Source organism: Vicugna pacos, chromosome 3 (assembly GCF_048564905.1).
Source record: "Vicugna pacos chromosome 3, VicPac4, whole genome shotgun sequence".
Classification (NCBI taxonomy): Eukaryota; Metazoa; Chordata; class Mammalia; order Artiodactyla; family Camelidae; genus Vicugna; species Vicugna pacos.
In genome coordinates this window covers 43,983,695-44,003,760 of record NC_132989.1, presented here as the reverse complement: position 1 = coordinate 44,003,760, position 20,066 = coordinate 43,983,695, and the positions used below count along the sequence as shown (strand labels likewise).

The window sequence follows — 20,066 nt, the reverse complement described above, 5'->3', positions numbered from 1 at the left end:
AAGGGCCCATCACATTCGTGAGATTTTTAAGAAATCTTGACGTTAAGATAACTGATCCATTCCTTCAGGGCAGGCATCTTCCCCGGGGACAAGAAGGCACCTGCCCCACATGCACATTGATGGAGCCTCCCACAGTCTGGAGAGAGTGGTGCTCTCCTCCACAGCAGTGACCCTTCCTGACCCTCCTCTGCCGTGGACTGTGATGGCAATGACCTCTGTGTGTCTCCCCAACTGGCCAGGTTCACCAAGTCAGTGTGGAGTGTGCAGCCTCCTCTGTCAGCCTTTCCCCCAGGAGTAGGAGGGGCGATATCTGAGAGAGGAGGCGCATCTAGGCTCACACAGATGGGATCCTTGTTTCCCCTCCTCTATTTCTTAAAGAACATGCCAGCTCTCCACGTATTTTATCCTTCTCACCAGCAGTAGGTGGTGACTTTTCTCCCAAGTCTGAACGTAACAGACTACAGTGTCTGACGCTGAAGGAAAATCCTCAGATTGACAGTAGAGAGGCAGTGAGGGCAACTCAGCTGCCTCAGGGAGTGAATCTGTGTTCCTCTTACCCACATTGGGAGCAAAGCTGCCTCCAAAGAGCATGCAGTGGGAACACTGTGGTATTTGTGCTGAGAGTTCATCACCCAAACCCTGTGTCTGAAACCCAAAGTGACCTTTTTCTGAGCAGCCCTAGCCCTACCTGAGAAGGCAAATACCACCAGATTGCCTGACATTTCCTTTTTTAAATTTCAAACATTCCTGATTTCAGATCGGCTATTGATCTGTTGGTTTGCAGTCCCAATGCCAGTAAGTGAAGTCTCATTCACTGCTGTTACAGTCTAACAAACAACTGCTGGGAACCACCGGCCCCTGCCCTGTGCCTCCTCACCTGCTCACCCTCCCTCAGCCTCCCAGCAGCCGTACAGTGTGGAGGCGCAGGTTGCAGAAAAGAACATTTTTCAAAACCTGAAGTTAAAATCCTCAAAGAGGAATTGTGTGCCATTTTACTGTGTCCATCTTCAAAGATCACTTTTATTTGTTCACCCCTTACTTTAAGTCCCTCTTGGCAGAAGCTACAAAAAACCCTACAGAGGAAGGGTTTGCTTGGATTCCAGTCACTCACTCAAGTGCAGTGTGAAATTGAGCTAGGGGATGGTCTGAGCTCCCCCTGGGACTGACAGTGAAGACGGGTGAGAAGTAGTGAGTCAGGGCAGAGAAGGTTGGAAGGTGCTGCTGCGGGAGCCATGGTTGAACAGATCTTAAAGATGGTCCCAGCTATCAGCCTGCAAATCCACAGCGGGCACGTGTGTAGTAGGTGTGTGTGCAGCTGAAGCTCAGTGCACAGAACATGAAGGTTGAGCAGGTTGAGATCCTAGAAGTGTGTGGTCCATTTTGTTGATCCACTGACGAATGTTCTCTCTAGCTCCAGTTAAGCTGGGAGAGCTGACTAAGGAAGGATATAGCAATGGATTCTTGGTTTATCTTTTCACAGCATTTTACAGAGTTCTGGCTCTGCTTCTGAGAGGCACGCTAGCACAGAAGCAGTGTCTGGTCAGTCTAGTCTAGGGGACAATGAAGAAGGAGGAGCTGGCAAGAAAATGAATGGGTCAACTTGAGGAGGAGAGCATCTGAAACAATGAGCCCTCCCACTTTTTTCTTAATATTCAGCCCCTTGGTTTGTCTGAACATGAAGCAATATGGGTGTTTGAACTGGGGGAAAAAAAATTTGAATTGCCCCATTCAACTTGCATGTTTTCCCAAAGGTGAAAGCTAATTTGGTCCTGCCTTTTCCTTGCTTCTTGAGAATCAGGCAGTTCACACCAGCTCTTAATCCCATCCTTGCTGAGGTAACTTGGGGAAAGTCCTTAGAATGAGCTTTGCTCTCTGTTTTAATCTGACGATGATGCAAAATTCGGTCCTACTGCCCACACATAACAGTTTTCTCCCTGATACATATTTAGGGTGACCATGGTACCCAGCTCACCTGTAAGACACCTGATTTATGTCCATTGTCTCCTGAGATTAATGTCACCCAAGGTGCCCCATTTTAGATGATGCCTTTTTTATGTGATCACACTAATTACAGGGAATGAAGGGGCGGAAATGAGTTTCTGCTGAGGGGTCTAACCTTGTGCTCCTTCTTTCTGTCACTGCAGCTCCACTTGGCAGCCCTGGCATCGCTCAGAGGAGACATAGTAGAGCTTAATCAACGTCTGCAGCAAACGGAGCGGGAACGGGACCTCCTGGAAAAGAAACTGGCCAAGGCACAGGTGAGGGGTCTGGAAAGGGTTATTTTTTTTTTAACTTAAAAAAAGTTTCTTAAGGTGAAACGTAACTATGGAAATCCCCACAAAACAAATTACAGCTTAATGAGCAAACATTCTCATAACCACTGTCCAGGTCAAGAATTAGAACTTGCCAGTCACCCCAGAAGTCCTTCCTTACGTCCCGTCTCAATCCCACTTTCCCGCCCACCAAGGCGACTGCTACCATGACTTTTATCGTCACATTTCCTGTTTCTTTACAGTTTATTACTGGAGTTTGTATGTCCCTAGACAGTAGAGTTTAATCTTGCCCGTTTAAGAGCCGTGCATTTCCTTGGAATCTCTTCATCCACAGGATTTTCCTCTGTTGTTTGTTGGCTTCATACTTATTCTTTTAAACCTGGCCATTTGACCTGTAGAGTTTCCCACAGTCCGGATGTTGCTGGTTGCTCACCCGGGGTGCAGTTCAGCGTGTTCCTCTGTGCCCTGTATTTCCTGCAGAATGGCCCTGGATCCAGAGGCTCAGTCAGAGTCATAGCCAGTCCCTTTGGCAAGACTGTAGAGGGCGTTTATTTTTTTCACTGGGAAGCACATAGTATCTGGTGGGCTTGCATTCTGAGATGTTACCAGCTATCTTGTTACTCCCTGCTTAAGTTCACTGATTCATCAAGACTTACAGAACTATGATATTTTAGTTCTACCATTTCTACCAGTTCTCAGTTATTAATTGGAGTATTTTTATGGAGACATTTCCCATCATTTATGATTTGTTAAAACAATGGCATAGTTCACAGAGGAAAAGCAGAATTAGTGCTTCATTCTTTCCATTTAACGTTTTTCAAGATAATGAATTGATTTCCTGTGATCCTCTGAAACTGTTCAATTATTTTGTTAAATATTATGAACTTATGGATTTAAACGTATTTGGGTTTCAGTCCCTTGTAATTATTTTCCTTGTGGGAACTCAAGGTATACTATCTTTGTCTGGTTAAGAACCTCTTCATGTTGGCTCCTGATACTTTTGACATGAGCCTAGTAGTTATTCTAGGCTCATCTGGTACATTTCTTGCCCCAAATCTACAATTAAACACTCTCCAAGTAGTCCTCGTTTCTCTCAACAGAAAATGGTATTTCAGGATCACAATCTGGGTGCCAAGGTGCTTATTGCTTCTTGTTGGTCATTGTTTTTAGGCCTCTTTCGTAGACATAGCCAGGAAATTCTTCATTTACTTTTTTATTTATCTACATTATGTATGTATGTGTAAATTTTAAGATAAAATACCACAGGAGCTCATACTGGTTTCTCTAATTTAAATTCAGACTACTGGGTATTTTTTACTTAGCTTCTGTTTTTTATTTGTATCACTTTTCTTTCACACTAAAAATCTTGATTCTTAAGTTAACAGAGGATGGTTGAATTAGAATAGTCCATAATTACTTATTTGCTTCATCCCATATTATATGCAAATAGTCCCAAAATAATAATGTTAATACTGCCATAAGAGTTACTGAGAAGAATTTGTAAGGTGGTTTTGCATTACGCTTTCCTCATTCCCCCACTTTTTTGTAGTTATACTGTGTCCACACTGCCTCACCATATGGCCAGCACATCTCACACTCTCCCCTCTTCAGTCCTCATTTAGTCTTCTACAAGTAAACTATATACTTGATGTTTACTATGGTCTTTATGTCAGTGTCCCTCTGTTTATTTGTTTGTTTATTGCCTGCAGCTCATTCTCTGGTAGATTTCCTCGAGGAGGACTCAAGGGAATAATCTTCACTAAGTTCTTACTTGTTAATAGCAGTACGTCTCTGCCCTTCGTACTTGAAAAACATTTTTGCTGGATATAAAACCTTTGACTCAGCTTTTCTTTGCTTGAATATGTTTCTTTATTCTCTTTTGGCATAGAGTGTTGCTCTCAAAGTCTGTTGGTAATACACCATTCTTTCCCTCACAAGACTTGTACTTTAGACATTCATAGCATTTTTTTTCTTGCTTGCTCTTTCTTTCTCTCTTTCTCCCTTCCTTCCTTCCCTCCCTTCCCTTCCTCCCCTTCTTCCTCCCTTCCTTCCTTTTTTTTATTTCTTCCAGTAATTTTACTAGAGTAACTCTTATTCTTGGTCATTCTGGTTTGGTATTCTCATGTTTGCTGTGTTTTCTTTAGATTATATTTTATAATCTTTTTTTTTTCAGAGAAGTTTGTTTTTAATTATAGTATTTAATATTGTTTTTTCCTTGCTTTTGTTTTCTTCAAGAATGCTTATTATTTGTATCTTAGACCTTCTTTGCCTGTCTTCAGTATCTGTCACTGTCTCAAATCTCTCCCTTTCCCTTTGTTTTTCTTATTTTCCATCTTCTGTTTTTCTTGGAGCTTGTGTGTCATATTTATTCCCTCTTGTGTACCTTCTGGTTTAGTCTTTATTTCTGAAATGCATTTTTAAAATTTTATTTCTTTTGTGTGTGTGTTCTATTACCTTCTTTCTGAGTTTTATATGTTCTGAATTATGGTCTTTCATGCTTTATGTCATTTCATCTCCTTGAAGTCTTTTAGCTTATTTTGAAATAGTAGTCTATTGTTTTGTGCTTTTTTGGAGGGTGGGGTGGGGAAGGTTCTATTTTGTGGTATGCTTTCATGATTTATGGGGATGTTATTCTGCTCTTTTCTTCTTTCTTATAACTTTATGTGGAATTTGACCTCAATACTTTTCTGTTTTTCATTTTTATGTGAAAAATAATTTCTTTGAACTTTTAGGAGACAGAGTTGAAGGTGGCTTTTTTAAGTTCATAGAGCTTATTAGTCTTGTGTTGTTTTCATGTTTTCACAAATATGGGAGCCTACTTTCTGACGCTTCCTGGCTCTGTTCCCCCCATCTGCCTCTCCCTGGATCTGTTCTTTGCCTTTGTCTCTATGACCCCCATCCTGTTCAATTTTGATCCTACTACCAGCAGCTTCTCCTCTTGGCAAGGAGTCCTGGGACCATCTTGGAAGTTTCATAGGGACTAGCTGCTTTTAGCCCCTTCAGATCTTACTGTGGGCCCCTTGCTCACTCACTCTTGGCTCAGGAAAAACCCCTCCAGTTTTAGCCACTGTTCTCCAATTGGCCCTCCCTACTTTCCTGTGAAGATTTACTGGTTATTTTGGGGTTTTCCAGTTCTCAGGCCCATCACCCTTGTTGCTTCCCTGTGCTTCCGCCCACACAGAAACCATTCAGGACTTGTGGATGCTGTTGGTTTGCCCCTACTTGCTTGTACTTTGTGGTTCAAGAGGCTGCCTTGTCTCCAAGCATTGGGTTTTGCTATGTAGATTCTCTGTCTATTTTTGTGTGGGTATTCAGAGATTCAGATCCAGGCTACCACAGTTATCGGTCTAGAATGACCTTTGGAAAGTTCTGAAAATTCATGTCCCATCATTGTAGACTGTTTGAGTAGGGAGGAAAGACCCTTTGTACTTGAGATCATCCGCTTCCACATTTGACAGGCAACCTAGAGAGGTTAACTTGCTTACTCAAGGTCAAATGAACAGCTTAACACCAGAGCCAAGACGAGGACACCAATGTTCTTTTCTTGTATAGGATGTTATAGAGACAAAATTTTTCATTTTTTACTTAGATGAAAACTTTACTTGAAATGTTTTCCTTCTGATTATAAAAGTAATGAAAATGTGATAGAAAAAACTGGAAAGAGAGCATTATAATGTTTCAGAAGTGGACTCTAGTGAATTAAAACTTAAAATGCTTTTTTGTTGTTTCTTTGGTTTGTTCTTTAAGAAAATGATTGTCTTTATATTAAAGAAAATAATAGAATGGCGTTAAGTTGATACAAAGCTAAATGTTGTTAACAGTCCTTATTGGAGAGTTTTTTTTTTTTTTAAGAAAGAAGTAATTGTGAATGCTTTTAACTAGAAGCTGGCAGGGACCCAAGTCTTAGTTTTAAAAGATGACCAAGAAGGTATTTATTAAAATGTAGGCCTACAAAGACAGAGCAGATTGGGCAGAGGATGATAAAAGGTGAATGGGAAACTTTCTGTCTGCTGTGTCAAGGATTGATTCGGCTCCCTGTTGACTTACTCATGGTAAAGGCATTCTCATGTAATAGTTTTGATGGCTGGTATTACCCCAATGGTTACATCAGAGCACCATTAGTTGGCTCTCCTGTTTGCATTCTTTACATTAAATATACTTTAAAATTACTCTCTGTTCCTTTCACTGGAAATGTCTTCCCAGTTCAGACACTGGGACCCGGGAAAGAACATGAAAAAAAGAAAAAAAAGGTCAGGCTTGCCGCCAGGCTCATACCTATTATAAAGATGAGAAAAGTTAAGAACAGGGAAATGTCTGAGCCATGCTCTCCATGTTATGTGCCTTGGTAAGTGATTTGTGTTTGAGGCTTTACCAGATCATGGAAGAGCAAGTTTGGGTATGTGTACTCCATGGATTTGCTAAGTTTTACCAGCTCTCTAAATATTACAGAGCTATGATTAAAATGTAAAATATAAATGGTTGTTGTGTTCATTAGAAAGGAAGAGAGCTCAACATCTGTTGAGTTATTATTTATGGCGATACTGGTACTACTTGAGTAAAAGAAGTCTCATTATACATGGTCGGAAGTGGAAGTTTAACAATACTGATGGGAAGGGAAGAGCTGAGCAAAGGAGCCCACTACCAATATGATAGGGAAGGCAAATTACTTCTGTATTAGTTTCCTATTGCTGTGTAACAAATTGCCCTGAACTTACTAGTTAAAACAACACATTTATTATCTCACAGTTTCTATGCATCAGGAGCACAGGCATAGCTTAACTGGGTCCTCTGCAAGTTTGCTGTCAAGGTGTTGGCAGAGCTGAGTGTTCATCTGAACGCTTAACTGGGAAAGAGTTCACCTCCAAGCTCACTCATATTGTTTGTGGAATTTCTTTGTGGTTGTAGGATTCGTGGCAGCTTGCTTCCTGAAAGCCAGCAATGGAAAGATTCTAGAATGAATCTGCTGGCAAGACAGAGTCTTATATAATGTAATGCAGTGATGGGAGTGACATCCCATCACCTTTGCCACATTGTATTAGTTGAAGGCAGTCACATGTCCCACCCAGACTCAGTGAGATGGTATCACACAAAGGAGATGCAGGGATCATGTGGGCGCCTTAGAGCCTGTCCATCACAGCTTCCAGGGGGGGTTGATTAACGGCGCCACTGTTAGCTTGTACCAGTAGTGATAATCACCACACCTCTTTAGCTCTATTTTGTGCCAGGCAGTGGGGCAAGCATTCCACATGCTTTATCTCACTGAGTTCTCACAGTGGCCTCTGATGTAGTTACTATCAACAGTCCCATCCTACAAATGAAGAAATTGAGGTTTAGGGAATTTGAATATCTTGCCTGAGATTATGTAGCTAGAAAACACCAAGAGTCAGGGTCTGAATCTAGGTTTTGTGGGAATCTATAGCTGTACTAATCCTGAATTGTTTTTTTAAGCTGCCCAGGCTGCCCAGAGGGGATCTCAAAGAGGGTGGGGAATAGGGCACAAGTTAATTTGATTTAAATATCTCTACCCTCCCAAGTCAGACAAGTGTTCAGACATGTGCATGCCTTTGCACCCACACAGGACAGCCTCTTGGGGAACCACCTGGTGGGAAATGGCAAAGATCATCTATAGTGCTGATTTAATGCTTTCAGTGTATTTTCTTCTTATTTAGTACCAACAATTATTTTAATAATTGTATTCTTAAAAAGTAACTAGAAGGAGCGAGAGGGTATAACTCCGTGGTAGAGTACATGCTTAGTATGTATGTGTTCAGCCCCCAGTATCAGCATTAAAAATAAATAAATAAATAAACCTAATTACCCTCCCCACAAAAAAATTTTTTTTAAGTACTACAGAAGGAGATATATCAAAATAAGCTTCTAAGCCCTTGTGAAGTAGGTCAGCAGTGAGTAATACAATAGACCTTCTGTTTCTGAGCTCTTTCTCTTTAGAAAGCAAGTGTTCTGAATTTTCTACCCCTTGGAAACATACATAGTTTTATGAAATGTAATGGAGGGAGTGTTTTCTTTCATCCTTCTTTTGTATGAGATACTGAATGATGTAGTGTGGATGCCTTCTCATTGCCCGGACCTCCCCCAGCGCCATTGCTTTCCCATTTGTTTAGATTCTTCGGTACACTGCTCTAGCTGTTTGCTTTTGTCAATGGCATGTCCATTTGTGCTGAGCCTCTTTGTTTAGCTGGCTCAATTCCCCAGTCCACCTCTTGGGAGAACCTGGGCAAGGACTTAGAATGAGGTTAGAAATAGCCTGAGTAGTATTACTTGCAATCAATCCAGTGAGACCCTGAGAAAGCAGCATTACTTCTTAGCATATTTTAAGAGAGAGTGGTACTGACCCCCTTCCCAGGATGGCTGAGAGGGTTAACAAATTATTGATGGCATTGCATTTTTCCAGAATGGCGTTTATAATACTCTTAGGTTTGACAGCTGAGACTAATGTGATGATTAAGGCTCAGTGGCCTCTGTGGAGTAAGATAAAACCCAGTGAAGAACATTAACAAAACCATAAAGCTCCTTTGCATCACCACGTCGCACAGGGTTTTTCCAACAACGGCTCAAGTTCTCTGGCCCGTCTGTGTCCAGGATGACTCACAGCTTTATCCCTGGATTGCACCAACTGCACTGATGAGCCTAAAGGGTTTTATTCTTGGTGGTTGTAGTGATGATATTGCTTGCTTTTATTTAACATTTTTGCATATAGGCAGTTTCACCGATTTATGTGGGTAGACACAAGTATTTATATCGATTTTTAAATTTGCTTCATCATCATCATGGTAGGAGAGCTGAAACCTAGAGAAAAAGCTCAGGGTATGTATTCAGTGCCAGATGAAATTCAGGAAAAGGACAAATTCCATCCTATTTCAGCCCAGTCTTTTTTCCTTTGCCTTTCAAACTGCAGGTCTGTAGCTGCAGGAGAATCTAAGCTCCTAATGATGCTGACCTCCAGAAAGTCGTGGCCGGCAAGGTTCTGCAGCCTTAGGCTTTCTGGCTTCGCTGTACTGTTGGATCAATCAAAGATGGGATGTGGATTGGAGAACCCTGGATACAATTCTCTGTAATAATAGGGGAAAAAAGCAGTAGCGTGTTGTTTGAGACCATTTCTTATTTTGTTCAGCTGAAGTTGTATGAGATAGTTTGCCACAGTAAGGAGTAGAAAAGATTACCTCATTTGTGAGTTTTGCTGGAAGAAGCCGCCATTGCGTTCTGTTTAGAAGTTTGTTGCTGAATGCTTGACGTCGACAGCTACAGCTGGGTTGGTGGGAGCTGGAGGGACTTAGAATTCTCTGCTTTGTATCCCCTTGTGTCTACGTTTCTATTTTGGTGCTCCCAGGGGGTTAAGGAGAGAGCTATTAGGGTGTCCTGGCTCTCCTCTGGTGTTGTACGGCATAATGTTCACGTTTCCCGGGGTTCACCAGAGGTGATTCAGGGTAGGGATCACTCTGCTGCCACTTGAGGTATTTAGGTAAACAGTAAGAAGGAGGTAAGCCCACAGGACAGGGCTGGGAGAGAGTAGAAGGGAGCGCCTCGGCCCCTTGATGGCATGAACAGGAACCAGAAGGTTACCAGAGCGTTCTGTTTGTTATCTGGATTATAACAGATAAATCTGTTACTGTACACTTACTCTGTCTTCATCGATAAAACAGCTGTATCGTTAGGATGTGCAGGATAACAAATAACCCCACATTTTCAATGGCTTAAAGTATCAAAAGTTTATTTTTTTGCTTCTTGCTAGAAGCTCCCTGGGGCTGGCATGTAATTCTGTTGTTCTGTCCTCACCCAGCCTCCCAAGCCAATAGCCTCTCCCATGTAGAATGTTGCCAACAGCCACGGCCAGGGGAAGGGGATGTGGGAAACCCCACAGGAGCTCTTAAAGGCTTCCAGGCAGAAATGGTGTATATTCATTCATATCTAATTGGACAAAACAAGTCACATGGCCTTATCTAGCTTCAAGGCGGAGGAGAAATATAGTCCCACCATGTCCATGGATGGAGGTGCACCAGAGTCTTGGTGAACACCCCTGCTGGCTGCCGCGGGGGTGCTGGGGCTTCTGTAATATGCACCCCACACTGTGGTCCTGGCAGTGTCCCACTTATGTAAGAAAATACTGGAGAAAAATGAACACCGTTTGAAAACAGATTGTGTTCATGGATTGTAAGAAAATGGATGTCGTTTTATCATTCTTTAAAAACATCTATAATGTACCTAAACTGGTTACTTAGAATTGAACAATTTGTGCAAGCATTAAGTAGTCATAGGAGAAATACTCTTCTTTTCCTGTTGAGTCGTCGTTATTATAGTCCCTTCTTCGGTGAGGCTTTACTGAGATACCTGCCCAGAGGTGACTCTTCCATGGACGTCAGTATACAGCTTGGCCCAGCCTGTGTCCTTGTGAAACAGAATGCCTGAAATCACACAGCCTCCTGGGTTAAAAAATGCCCTCGGAGACTCGGGTGGTGAGAGGCACAGGTCAGTAGCGATACTGCAGCGAGATGATAGAGTTGGGTCTCCCTTTCACAGGCCAGTCCTGCTTGTGTGGGAGGTCGGCAGGGCAGGAAGGCACTGATCGTGCACAGAATGGCTCTGCCTGCCCTGGATGCCACCCGGTCATCTTCCACTTCTCCTGCACTAAAGTGCCAGGTTCCTGGGTGTGGTCTCGGGTAAGTTAAGGGAGCTGTTTCACAAGGGTGTTTTGTTGAGTTCTCTGGGCTCCTGCAGGTAATGACTTGCTTCCTCCTGCATTGCTGCCCTATGGGAGTTGCTACACTTTTCCCTGCATCACAGCTTGGAAAAGCTCAAGGGGTTTTCACCGAGCTTGGAGAGCAGTGCTTCCACATGTCTTTGGCAAGGGGCAGCGAGCGTGTGCAGAATGGGTGAAGCCTGTTTAGTGAGGTACCTCAAGGGGATGTTGCTTTTCGCAGATGACCCTTGGGTTATGTCTTCTCAGTCATTCATTCCTCTGGAGGCTAGGAGTTTTGATTATTTTCCTGTATTCTCTTTTCACCGGGATACCGTTCTACCAACACTTCTTCTCCCCACCCCCATTTTTGTCCATGTTTCTTATTCACCAGCAGAGATGTCACTTGGAAGCTGCCGCCACATGGCCCTTTAAGGTGGGCGTCATGTCATGGGGACCCTTCCTATGGCACCTCGCACAGTCTCTTAGATGGTTTGGGAAATCAAGACACATCTCTTATTTTTAGAGAAAGTATTAAATTATAGAGGCATTTCTACCATTTGGGGAAAAAAAAAACATACGTAGGGAAAAATCTAGGAATGTAACCCAGATCGCTTTGCCTTTGAGAGATTCTTTCCTCCAAGATGTTCTTGTTGCTACTCCCAGATGAACCCCCAAGTTCCAAACAGACATTACGAATCTTGTTTCTCCTTTCAGCTACACGCGCTGTTCTGTCTGACTGAATCATCAGGCTTCCTGTTGTGTCTCGTTCCTACGCATAGTCTCCGGGCAGACTTTGCTGTTGGAGGCAGGGGTGAGGGCGGTACCACACCCACTGTGGTGCTCTTCTTATCCGGGCACCAGCCAGTCCCAGGAGCTCACCTCCTGGAAAGGAGCTCACCTCCTAGACAGCTCCTCACAGTCAGCAGCGAGACCCAGAGCTGTCTCGTGGTTAGCAGTTGATCCTATGCCTTTTCCTTGCGTAAACATGGCGCGTCTTAATTTTTAAGTGGATTTTGCAGTTTCTTTCAGCCTTGGTGGTGGTGGTGGCCTGTTGGCCTGTAAACACTGAAGGAGGAGGAGTAAGTGGAGAATTGAAGGGAGAGTGAGAGTTCGTGGAGTTGGTAAGGAGAAGCGTTTCACAGTAGTTGATTGCCCTAGAGAACCAAATGTAGGGGGAAAACCTAAAGCAAGAACTAGCAAGATGGCCAAGTAATCGTGACATTGACAAGGTCCAGGTCAGACCGGGCATTATCTCGTGGTCATTGTGAGGTCCGGAACTGGTGACCTTCACGAGAGTGTCGGCCACACACGCACGTATACATACAGCATACAGCACACACACGGGTACGTGTGTGGACATGCGCACACACACTCACATACACAGTTTGAAGATAGGAATAAAGACCAGTAACCAAAGCTCATAGATCTTCTGCAGGGATGGAGAGGAACAGTATTCTGCTGTTGGTATATTCCAAGGAAATATGAAGCTCTTCCACTTACCTGGCAGATACTGTGTATGAGACACTGTCACTTTGTGGCTGAAAAGGCATTACTTCACAGAAAGAGTATTTGTGTCCTGTTAAGGTTTTGTTCTGTTCAGGAAAACTTCTGTGTAGATGTGCCTTTCCTCATCCTTCATCCTTGCCTCTGGTTCCACTTATTGCCTGTGTGTTGGACCTGGAGTGGAGGTTATTTGATGTTTCAGGTTGTCACTAAGAACAGAAGTTCACATCATTGTTTGTCTGAAAGTAACCATCTCACCAAGGACCATAATACAGATTCCTCGGCCTTAGTGCCTCCAGTCTTATTTCTGGAGCTCTGAGCAGCACTGAGGAAGTTTCTGCATTCATATTTATCAAGTTCTTGTTCATAGGTGTGGTCCCTGCCATGATTTATACCAACACATTCATCAGACTTTGCTGAGTACTTCTGTTTCAGTATTGAGTTGAGCTGACTGTAGCTTTCTGTTTGTTTTTGAAGGCTTTTTGTCCCTGCCCAACAGCTTCTGGGTTACACAGTTGGAAGCCTGGCAGATTTAGGGAGGGGGGAGGACGTTGGAGGTGGTGGGTGAGAAGCCTTACCCTGGCCCACCTGCCACCAGCCCTGAAAGTGCAAAGCTGGCCAGTACATATGGCTCTTGGCATTAGGAAAACCTTGCTGAAAATGAAATTAAAATTCCTCTGCTGGACAGGAAATTAATCAGGGCTGAACACAGTAGACAGGGACAAGCTAGACTCCTTGTTCTATCTCTGACTGGTGTTTTATTATTATGTAAATGAGATGAAATGCCCGGTGACTGGTGGGGGGTTGAGGAGGGAGAGAAAAGAGATGAACAGGTTCCCTAGAATTTAAACTCGAGCTCCAAAGATGTTTTTATAGCATCTGCTGTTTCCTAGTGCATCAAATGCTAAGCAAGGGAAGCTCCTCGCCTTCTTTTGTCATTGTCTCTGCAAAGCCACCTCCTTGACAGTGTGATACATTGCAGTTTATTCATCCCATCGTACCTCCAGATCACCCACAGTGAACCAGGCCATGTGCCAGGGGCTGGGGCTAAGTCATGAGAACACCCAGGCCCTGCCTTCCCGGAGTTTACAATCTGATGGGAAAGGATATTGGAAAGCATTATGTCTGCAGATAACCAGACAGGTAGGAAATGGTGTCATACAATTTAGGATTATTAGGTTGCAAAGTGGGTGAAACATACCCCAGCAAACTTCAGCAAAAAAAGGATTGAATTGAAAAAAGGAAAACTGAGCAACCATAAAGGATCCTGGGAAGGAAGCTCTGGGGATGGAGGTGGTGGGAAGGAACTAAGTGACAATCTCATCAGGACCCTCAGTCATGAGAATTGACACCATGCAAGCTTAGGTTCATTCAGTCAAGACTCAGATTCCAAAAGGAAGGTATCTGACGTGTCCAGCTTGGGCCACTTGCCCACTTTTTCGCTAGGGAAAAGCAGGACACTTGGATAGAGCCACAAAGACCACATGCAGTGGCAGAGGGACCTTCCCCCAAAGAGCAAATGAGAGCTAGGAAGGTGAAGACTCGACTTCCACCAGGGGCTTTGTAAAGTTCAGCTGTTGATGTGTCTTCCGGGAAGCGTGGCCCATGAGCAGGTATGTGTCTCTCACTCCTCAACCCCCCACCAGTCACCGTGCATTTAATCTCATTTACATAATAATGAGCAGGTATGTGTTTATTGGGGGTGTACTCAACATGTGGTTGTGTATTTGAGGCCGTAGAACTAGAATCACTCACCTGTAAGTGCGTCCACTCACTGCCACTCCTGTCTTGTCCTCTTGACCCCAGTGTGAGCAGTCCCACCTCATGAGAGAACATGAGGACGTCCAGGAGCGAACGACACTTCGGTACGAGGAACGCATCACAGAACTCCACAGCATCATTGCGGAGCTCAACAAGAAGATAGACCGACTGCAGGGCACCACCATCAGGTAGTCACTCGTCTCCGAGTCCAGGCTCTCTCTGCCCCTCTGGGCAGTCACCTGGGTCTTGGGCTTGAAGTTGCCCCTGTGAATTGGAACAATGTTTTATTTGTAACTAAGGTTTTTACAGTTGATAAATATTTTCTCTTTGTTACCCATGTGCTTTCCCCTCCATTATTCTGTTCTGACCTTGATCCTCAGGATAACCCACAAAGGTAGACAGGGTGGGAGTTGTAATCCCTCACTGATTGATCAGGGGGAGTTGAGTGAGATGTTTTATTTACAAGTTCTATATAGAGCCCCCCTCCCTCTGTCTTAGAAATCCGCATCCCCACCACCCCTTTTATTCAGCATCTCTGCTCTGGTTGTACGAAAACTCTGCCTCCCTTGGGGATCTTGAGAGATTTATGAATGTGGCTTTTAACCCAACATTCCGTACGCTTCTAGATAATCTAATAATATTTTGAGCTCGCCCCAAGTTGACTTACAACATTGACATAGCCTCTTACAAACTCCTAAGGGAGGAACGAGATTTGATCTATCGTTTGACTGGAGAAAAAGCTGGGGCTGAAAAATGTTAAGTGGCTGCTTTGAAGTTAGACTTAGCAGAGAGTAGGGGTGAAGCTAGAACCCACCGTATCTCTGCCTCTATTTAATTTTCTTCCCCTAAAAGTGATTGGTGGGGATTCTGCCTTCCGTGCTTATCAACCAGTTGGCCCCTGAGTCTTCCGCACACAGCACTCAGTTGGTGTGTCTGCCTTGCTGTTCAGAAGAGGGTTTTGCTTTCAGGGACTTACTAAGCCAAGGATGAGAACTTTTATCTTTCTGCCTGTGCTCAGGGAATAGCCCTGGGGAAAGCAAATGGCGGGCATCTACTTTTATGGCGAAAGAGTACTTTGTTCTCTGAATGTTTGTACAAGGCACAATTAAAACAGTCTTAGAGGCAGCTTCTTTAAACTCTCCCTCTGGAAGTCCTGGGTTAGAAGAAACTTTGCATGCATTTTGTTCCAGCTCTGAGAGCCGCAGTGATGCTGGGGCTACTTGATGAGGGTACCGATGGGCCTCTGTTTCAGGGCAGAGTTGTGGGGAAAATCTGCCCTGAACTGGAGCCACACGATAAATTGTATTTTCCAGTTGAGAACCTCAAGGCTTTTAAATTGTATCCTGGTCTTCAGAATGATTGTAGGTTAGAAATGCATGAGCAGAGAAGAATTTTCAGCCCAAAGAAATGATTATAAGCAGGCTCAGAGGGGGCTGACGGCATACATTGGCAAATTTGTCATTTCCATTAAGACATGTTGCCCTTTTAAACACTTGAGAAGGTAAGGCAAATGGGCTCAGTGAGCTGTGAAAAAAATGCATAACACATCACCTGGAAAACTGAATTTCAGGATGTTTAAATTGAATGTAATGGCCAAACTCCTTCATGTTAAAATACAGTGAGCTTCCTGAGCATAAACACATATTGGTGCCTTTTATTTAAAGGAAGATTGCATCTGGACAGATGTCACATTAAATTCTGCCAGTTTTCATTATGGAAATGAGCTCTCCCCTCCTTGAGGGGACTCCCTGCAAGGCTGGAAGACACGCAGGCCTGTGGGCCAGTAAGACGGGCTCTTCTTGTCCTCTGAGCTTGAGTGGCTAAAGCATCTCCCCAGCCCCCACCACTCCAGGAAGTCGGTTTGCGCTCAGGTCCTGAGATGCTATGGAAGACCCAGTGCAGTAGGAGCCAAGTGCTTTGGATGAACTCTAACAGCCCTAGCATGTCCGGGGGGTAGAGGACTGTCATGCTAGTCTGGTGCAATTCTGGGGCCTTACAGACTTTCTTGTCACTTCAATCTGGGCCTGAGTTAGGAATTTATTGGAAAAGTTGAAAAATCATTAATAAGCAACTAGACTATGTAAGTTATGACATATCTGTGTTTAAGCCATATTGAATTGCATAAGGGAAAAAACGCCAATCTCATCGTTTAAAGTTTTTATCTCAGGTCTTGATGGGTGAATCAGGAACCTTCTGTGACTGCCCTAAAAGACTCCCATCTCTTACAGCCACAGGGCTAATGTAGCCAAGTGTCAGACGCTACAGGTTGCAGAATCCCAGTGTAAGCTGAATTCACAGCCACATCAGATCTCTTAGCTTAAAGGTTAAGCATTGATAGAAAAAGATGAAATGGTGACATTGGGTAGACTGAAATGAATCAGAACACCTAGACCCTACAAACTCCACTGAGCCTGCCCTCCCGCAGAAGTAGCCCCCCTCCCTGTCTGATAAGGTCGGTCCTACCTTGCTTGGAGAGTCAGTAGCAATCTGATTCCAGGTAGAGGGTACCAGATGCATTCATGCCCCACTGCTACTCCATTCATCTTTATCTTTATCTTGAAGCCGAAAAGTAGCCAAATCTCATCATGTCTCAGGAGGATAGGTAGAAAATCCAACCTGGGGAGATACAGCTAAAATAGGAAAAGACTTGTAAGATTTTATTCATTTATATTCACAGAAACTTGGCGAGGAATATGTGTAGGATTAGGACCTAAGTTTCTGGACGAGGGAGAGGAGAATATAGTGTTGGGTTGATGCTGAATTTATCGATACGACTGTTCCTATCAGAGATTCTGGGTTTGGTGTATTAGCTCCAGCAGTTTGATTAAATGAAAACTAGAATCAGTGGTGGATTACATTCAATAGTGTTGGAAGGTCAGAACTTCCCTAGTATAATGTATATAATATAATTATCATATCCAGAGGCCAGGAGAGTCAGGAGTGTTGGGTGGGACATGATGTGATTAAAATGGGGTCTTTGATGCCACTTAACTACTGGAGTCACTGTGGGTTTCGTTTGCTACATTGGCCAACAGGGCTACAGTAGTAATCAGGAAGATTTGACGTGTAGAGACTTTCGACACTGGCTGACTGATCACGGGGTCTCTAGGATCAGTAGAAGTGGACAGCCTAAAACTAAAGTTTTACATTATCTTTATAAAAAAAAAAAAAAACTATGGTCTGGTGAACAGAGACTTGACTTCCATTGCAATAGAGAATCATGGCCTCTTACCCAGTTCCCTTATGTGACCCAGTTCTCAGAACCAGAGCCCTTTAGATGAAGATGTTTACAACCTTGGCACAAGTAGGTATGGTCAGTCTTCCTTCTGCCCCTTACGCAAGGGAGACTACACAGTGGGGAAAAAGAGATATCCACACTCTAGGCTGATTATTGTTTCTGAGCTAATAATAGCCCCTAGGATCCAAAATGCACGCAGTCTACCAGTCTGGACGGGGATTTATGCGGGTGTATTAGCTGAGGCTGCTGTAACAAAATACTATAGCCTGGGTAACTTGAACAATAGGAATTTATTTCCCATCGTTCTGGAGTCTGGGAACCTTGGGATCAAAGTGCCGTCCAATTGAGTTCCTCGGTGAGGGCTCTTTTCATGTCTTGCACAAGGCTGCCTTCTCACTGTGTCTTCACATGGCAGGGAGAGGTGAAGCAAGCTCTCTGGTATCTCCTCTTATAAGGACATTAATCCCATCATGAGGGCTCCACCCTCATGACCTCATTCAAACCTGATTATCCCCCAAAGTTCCCATCTCCAAATACCATTACATTGAAGGTTAGGGATGCAGCACATGCATTTTGGGAGTGTGTGTGTGTGTATGTGTGTGTGTGTGGTGGGGGGAGGTGACAGTGGACAATAACACATAATTCAGTGCATGGAAGATCAGGTGACAAGTGGCATCATGACCTGAATCCATCCCATTGTGGACCTAGTCTACCATAGTGCACCATCTGGATTGTAGTATTTTTAAATTCTCTGTGCATGTGGTAAGTGCTCCCAACTAGCAACAGCATATGGTGCTGCTTTTTTGGGTTCAGGGACCAAGAAGTGGAAGTAGAAATGGCTCCTCTCATTCATACATCTAAAATGTTGTTGCTTCTCATCCTTGTGATTTTGGGCTCCGCTAGTTTAGAAGTTTTAGTTCTCGAGGGATCTTTGTTTCCACCAGTGAACATAGCCATCATTCCATTGTCTGCCACCGGGCCCTTGGGACACCTCATGCTTCTGAATCAACAAGCAATGAAGTGAGTTACTATCCTGGCTGGAGTGATTGATCCTGACTACCAAGAGGAGATTGGATTTTTACTATTCCATGAGGCAGGGAGGACTATGTCTGGAACTCATGAGATTCTCTAGAATACCTCCTAGAAATTGCTGATAGTAGAAGTTAGTAGATTAGAGGATCACAACACAGATCAGAAGCCCCTCAGGAATGAAGATGTCTAATTACTTCACTAGGCAAAGAACTCTAGCCACGTGTGATGCTGGCCAAACACCAAGGAAATAGGGGTTTCCTAGTGGAAGACGGAAGTTATAAATGGTAACTGTAGTCTCATGACCAGTTGCAAAAAGGATGGCCAGGGTGTGCATATTTTCTTGCTTGTTTATGTGTGTATGCAATTTCCTTTTTATTCTCTTATTTTCTCCTACTTTATCAGGTGAGTTGGAATTGGTGAAACTTCTCATTTAGTAGTTAGGCTGCATGACACCTAGGTGAATGTGCCAATGAACTAGAAGAGGAGGGATATAGCTAACAGTGGATGTAATTACTGACAGGACTTTGGGTCTCCCATTTTGATGAGAAGGTGAGTACATATGCTTTTGAATGAGGGATAGTTACAGAAGCCTGGTGTCATTCCTACTGCAGTTTGGAAATGTAAGTGTGTAAGAGGTTGTCAGGTGGCCAAAGACAGTAGATAATGATGGATGTTGTCTGGCACCTGGTCCCATCCCCACCCCTTCTCTCTACTCTCCCCCAAATCAAAGAGGCTGGAGCCTGGGGACTACTCCCCAAACTCCCTCAACAGCTAGGCTCTGGGACACAGTTTTGGTTCTGCCAATGATACGCATTCACCTGGGGTCTGGGAGGCAGAAAGGAGGTGGGAGCCATTGTCCCTTAGGCCATGATGGGGGCAGCTGACATACAGGCTTCGGTCAACATGAGGTCCTGCATTGACTGGCCAGACCCTGGAGCTGTGGGCGGGTGTGAAGGCAGCAGCAATGTCTTCCTCCTTGAGGGGACCACAGCTGTGATGGCAAATCTGACAGCTCCTGATGGCCTCCACCCACCTTCTCCTCTCCAGTCTTCCCAGTGGTTTTGTAAGCACAGAACTACCTAGATTAACTTCTACTTGAAACATTCAGTGTAGTTTTTTTCCTAACTGAACCCTGCCTAATGCATCCTAAATCTCATCTCCTTGTAATAAACACCAAACAATCTGTATTTATGGCCTTCTAAAAAATTTTTATTCATGAATATTTTAAGCAAATTGGATCATATAGCACATACTGTTTTGTAGTATGTGCTTTTTCACTTAACTGTATGTTATGAGTGGCTTTTTAAAATGTTCATCTGACTTGGGGAGATTATATAATGGCGTGGAGAAAATGGAAAACTACATCAGTAGTTCGCTTTGGATCTGAGGGAGAAAAAAGATGTCTAAGCAAATTAAACATGAGATCTTTTGTTTCCCAAGGAGATTATTTTCTTTTCCCAAAAGCTGCTCTCATAACATCACCCTTTCCCTGCCAACTCTCATGAGTAGTTCGTGATTTCTGCTTCGTTTCCCGTTTGCTTGTTAGCCCACAGTGTCTGGCTTC

The 20,066-nt window shown here is 43.7% G+C and overlaps 1 protein-coding gene across 4 annotated transcripts in view; it reads left to right on the top strand.

The window, feature by feature from the left end:
* Positions 1–20,066, top strand: part of MCC (MCC regulator of WNT signaling pathway) — a 386,214-nt gene that overhangs the window by 277,783 nt on the left and 88,365 nt on the right. For all 4 annotated transcript variants that reach the window (XM_031673172.2, XM_072958216.1, XM_006203973.4 and 1 more), the window contains 2 exons: positions 2,145–2,258; positions 14,278–14,420. In XM_031673172.2, the coding sequence (XP_031529032.2) occupies positions 2,145–2,258; positions 14,278–14,420 (257 nt within the window). The remainder of the gene's footprint in view (positions 1–2,144; positions 2,259–14,277; positions 14,421–20,066) is intronic.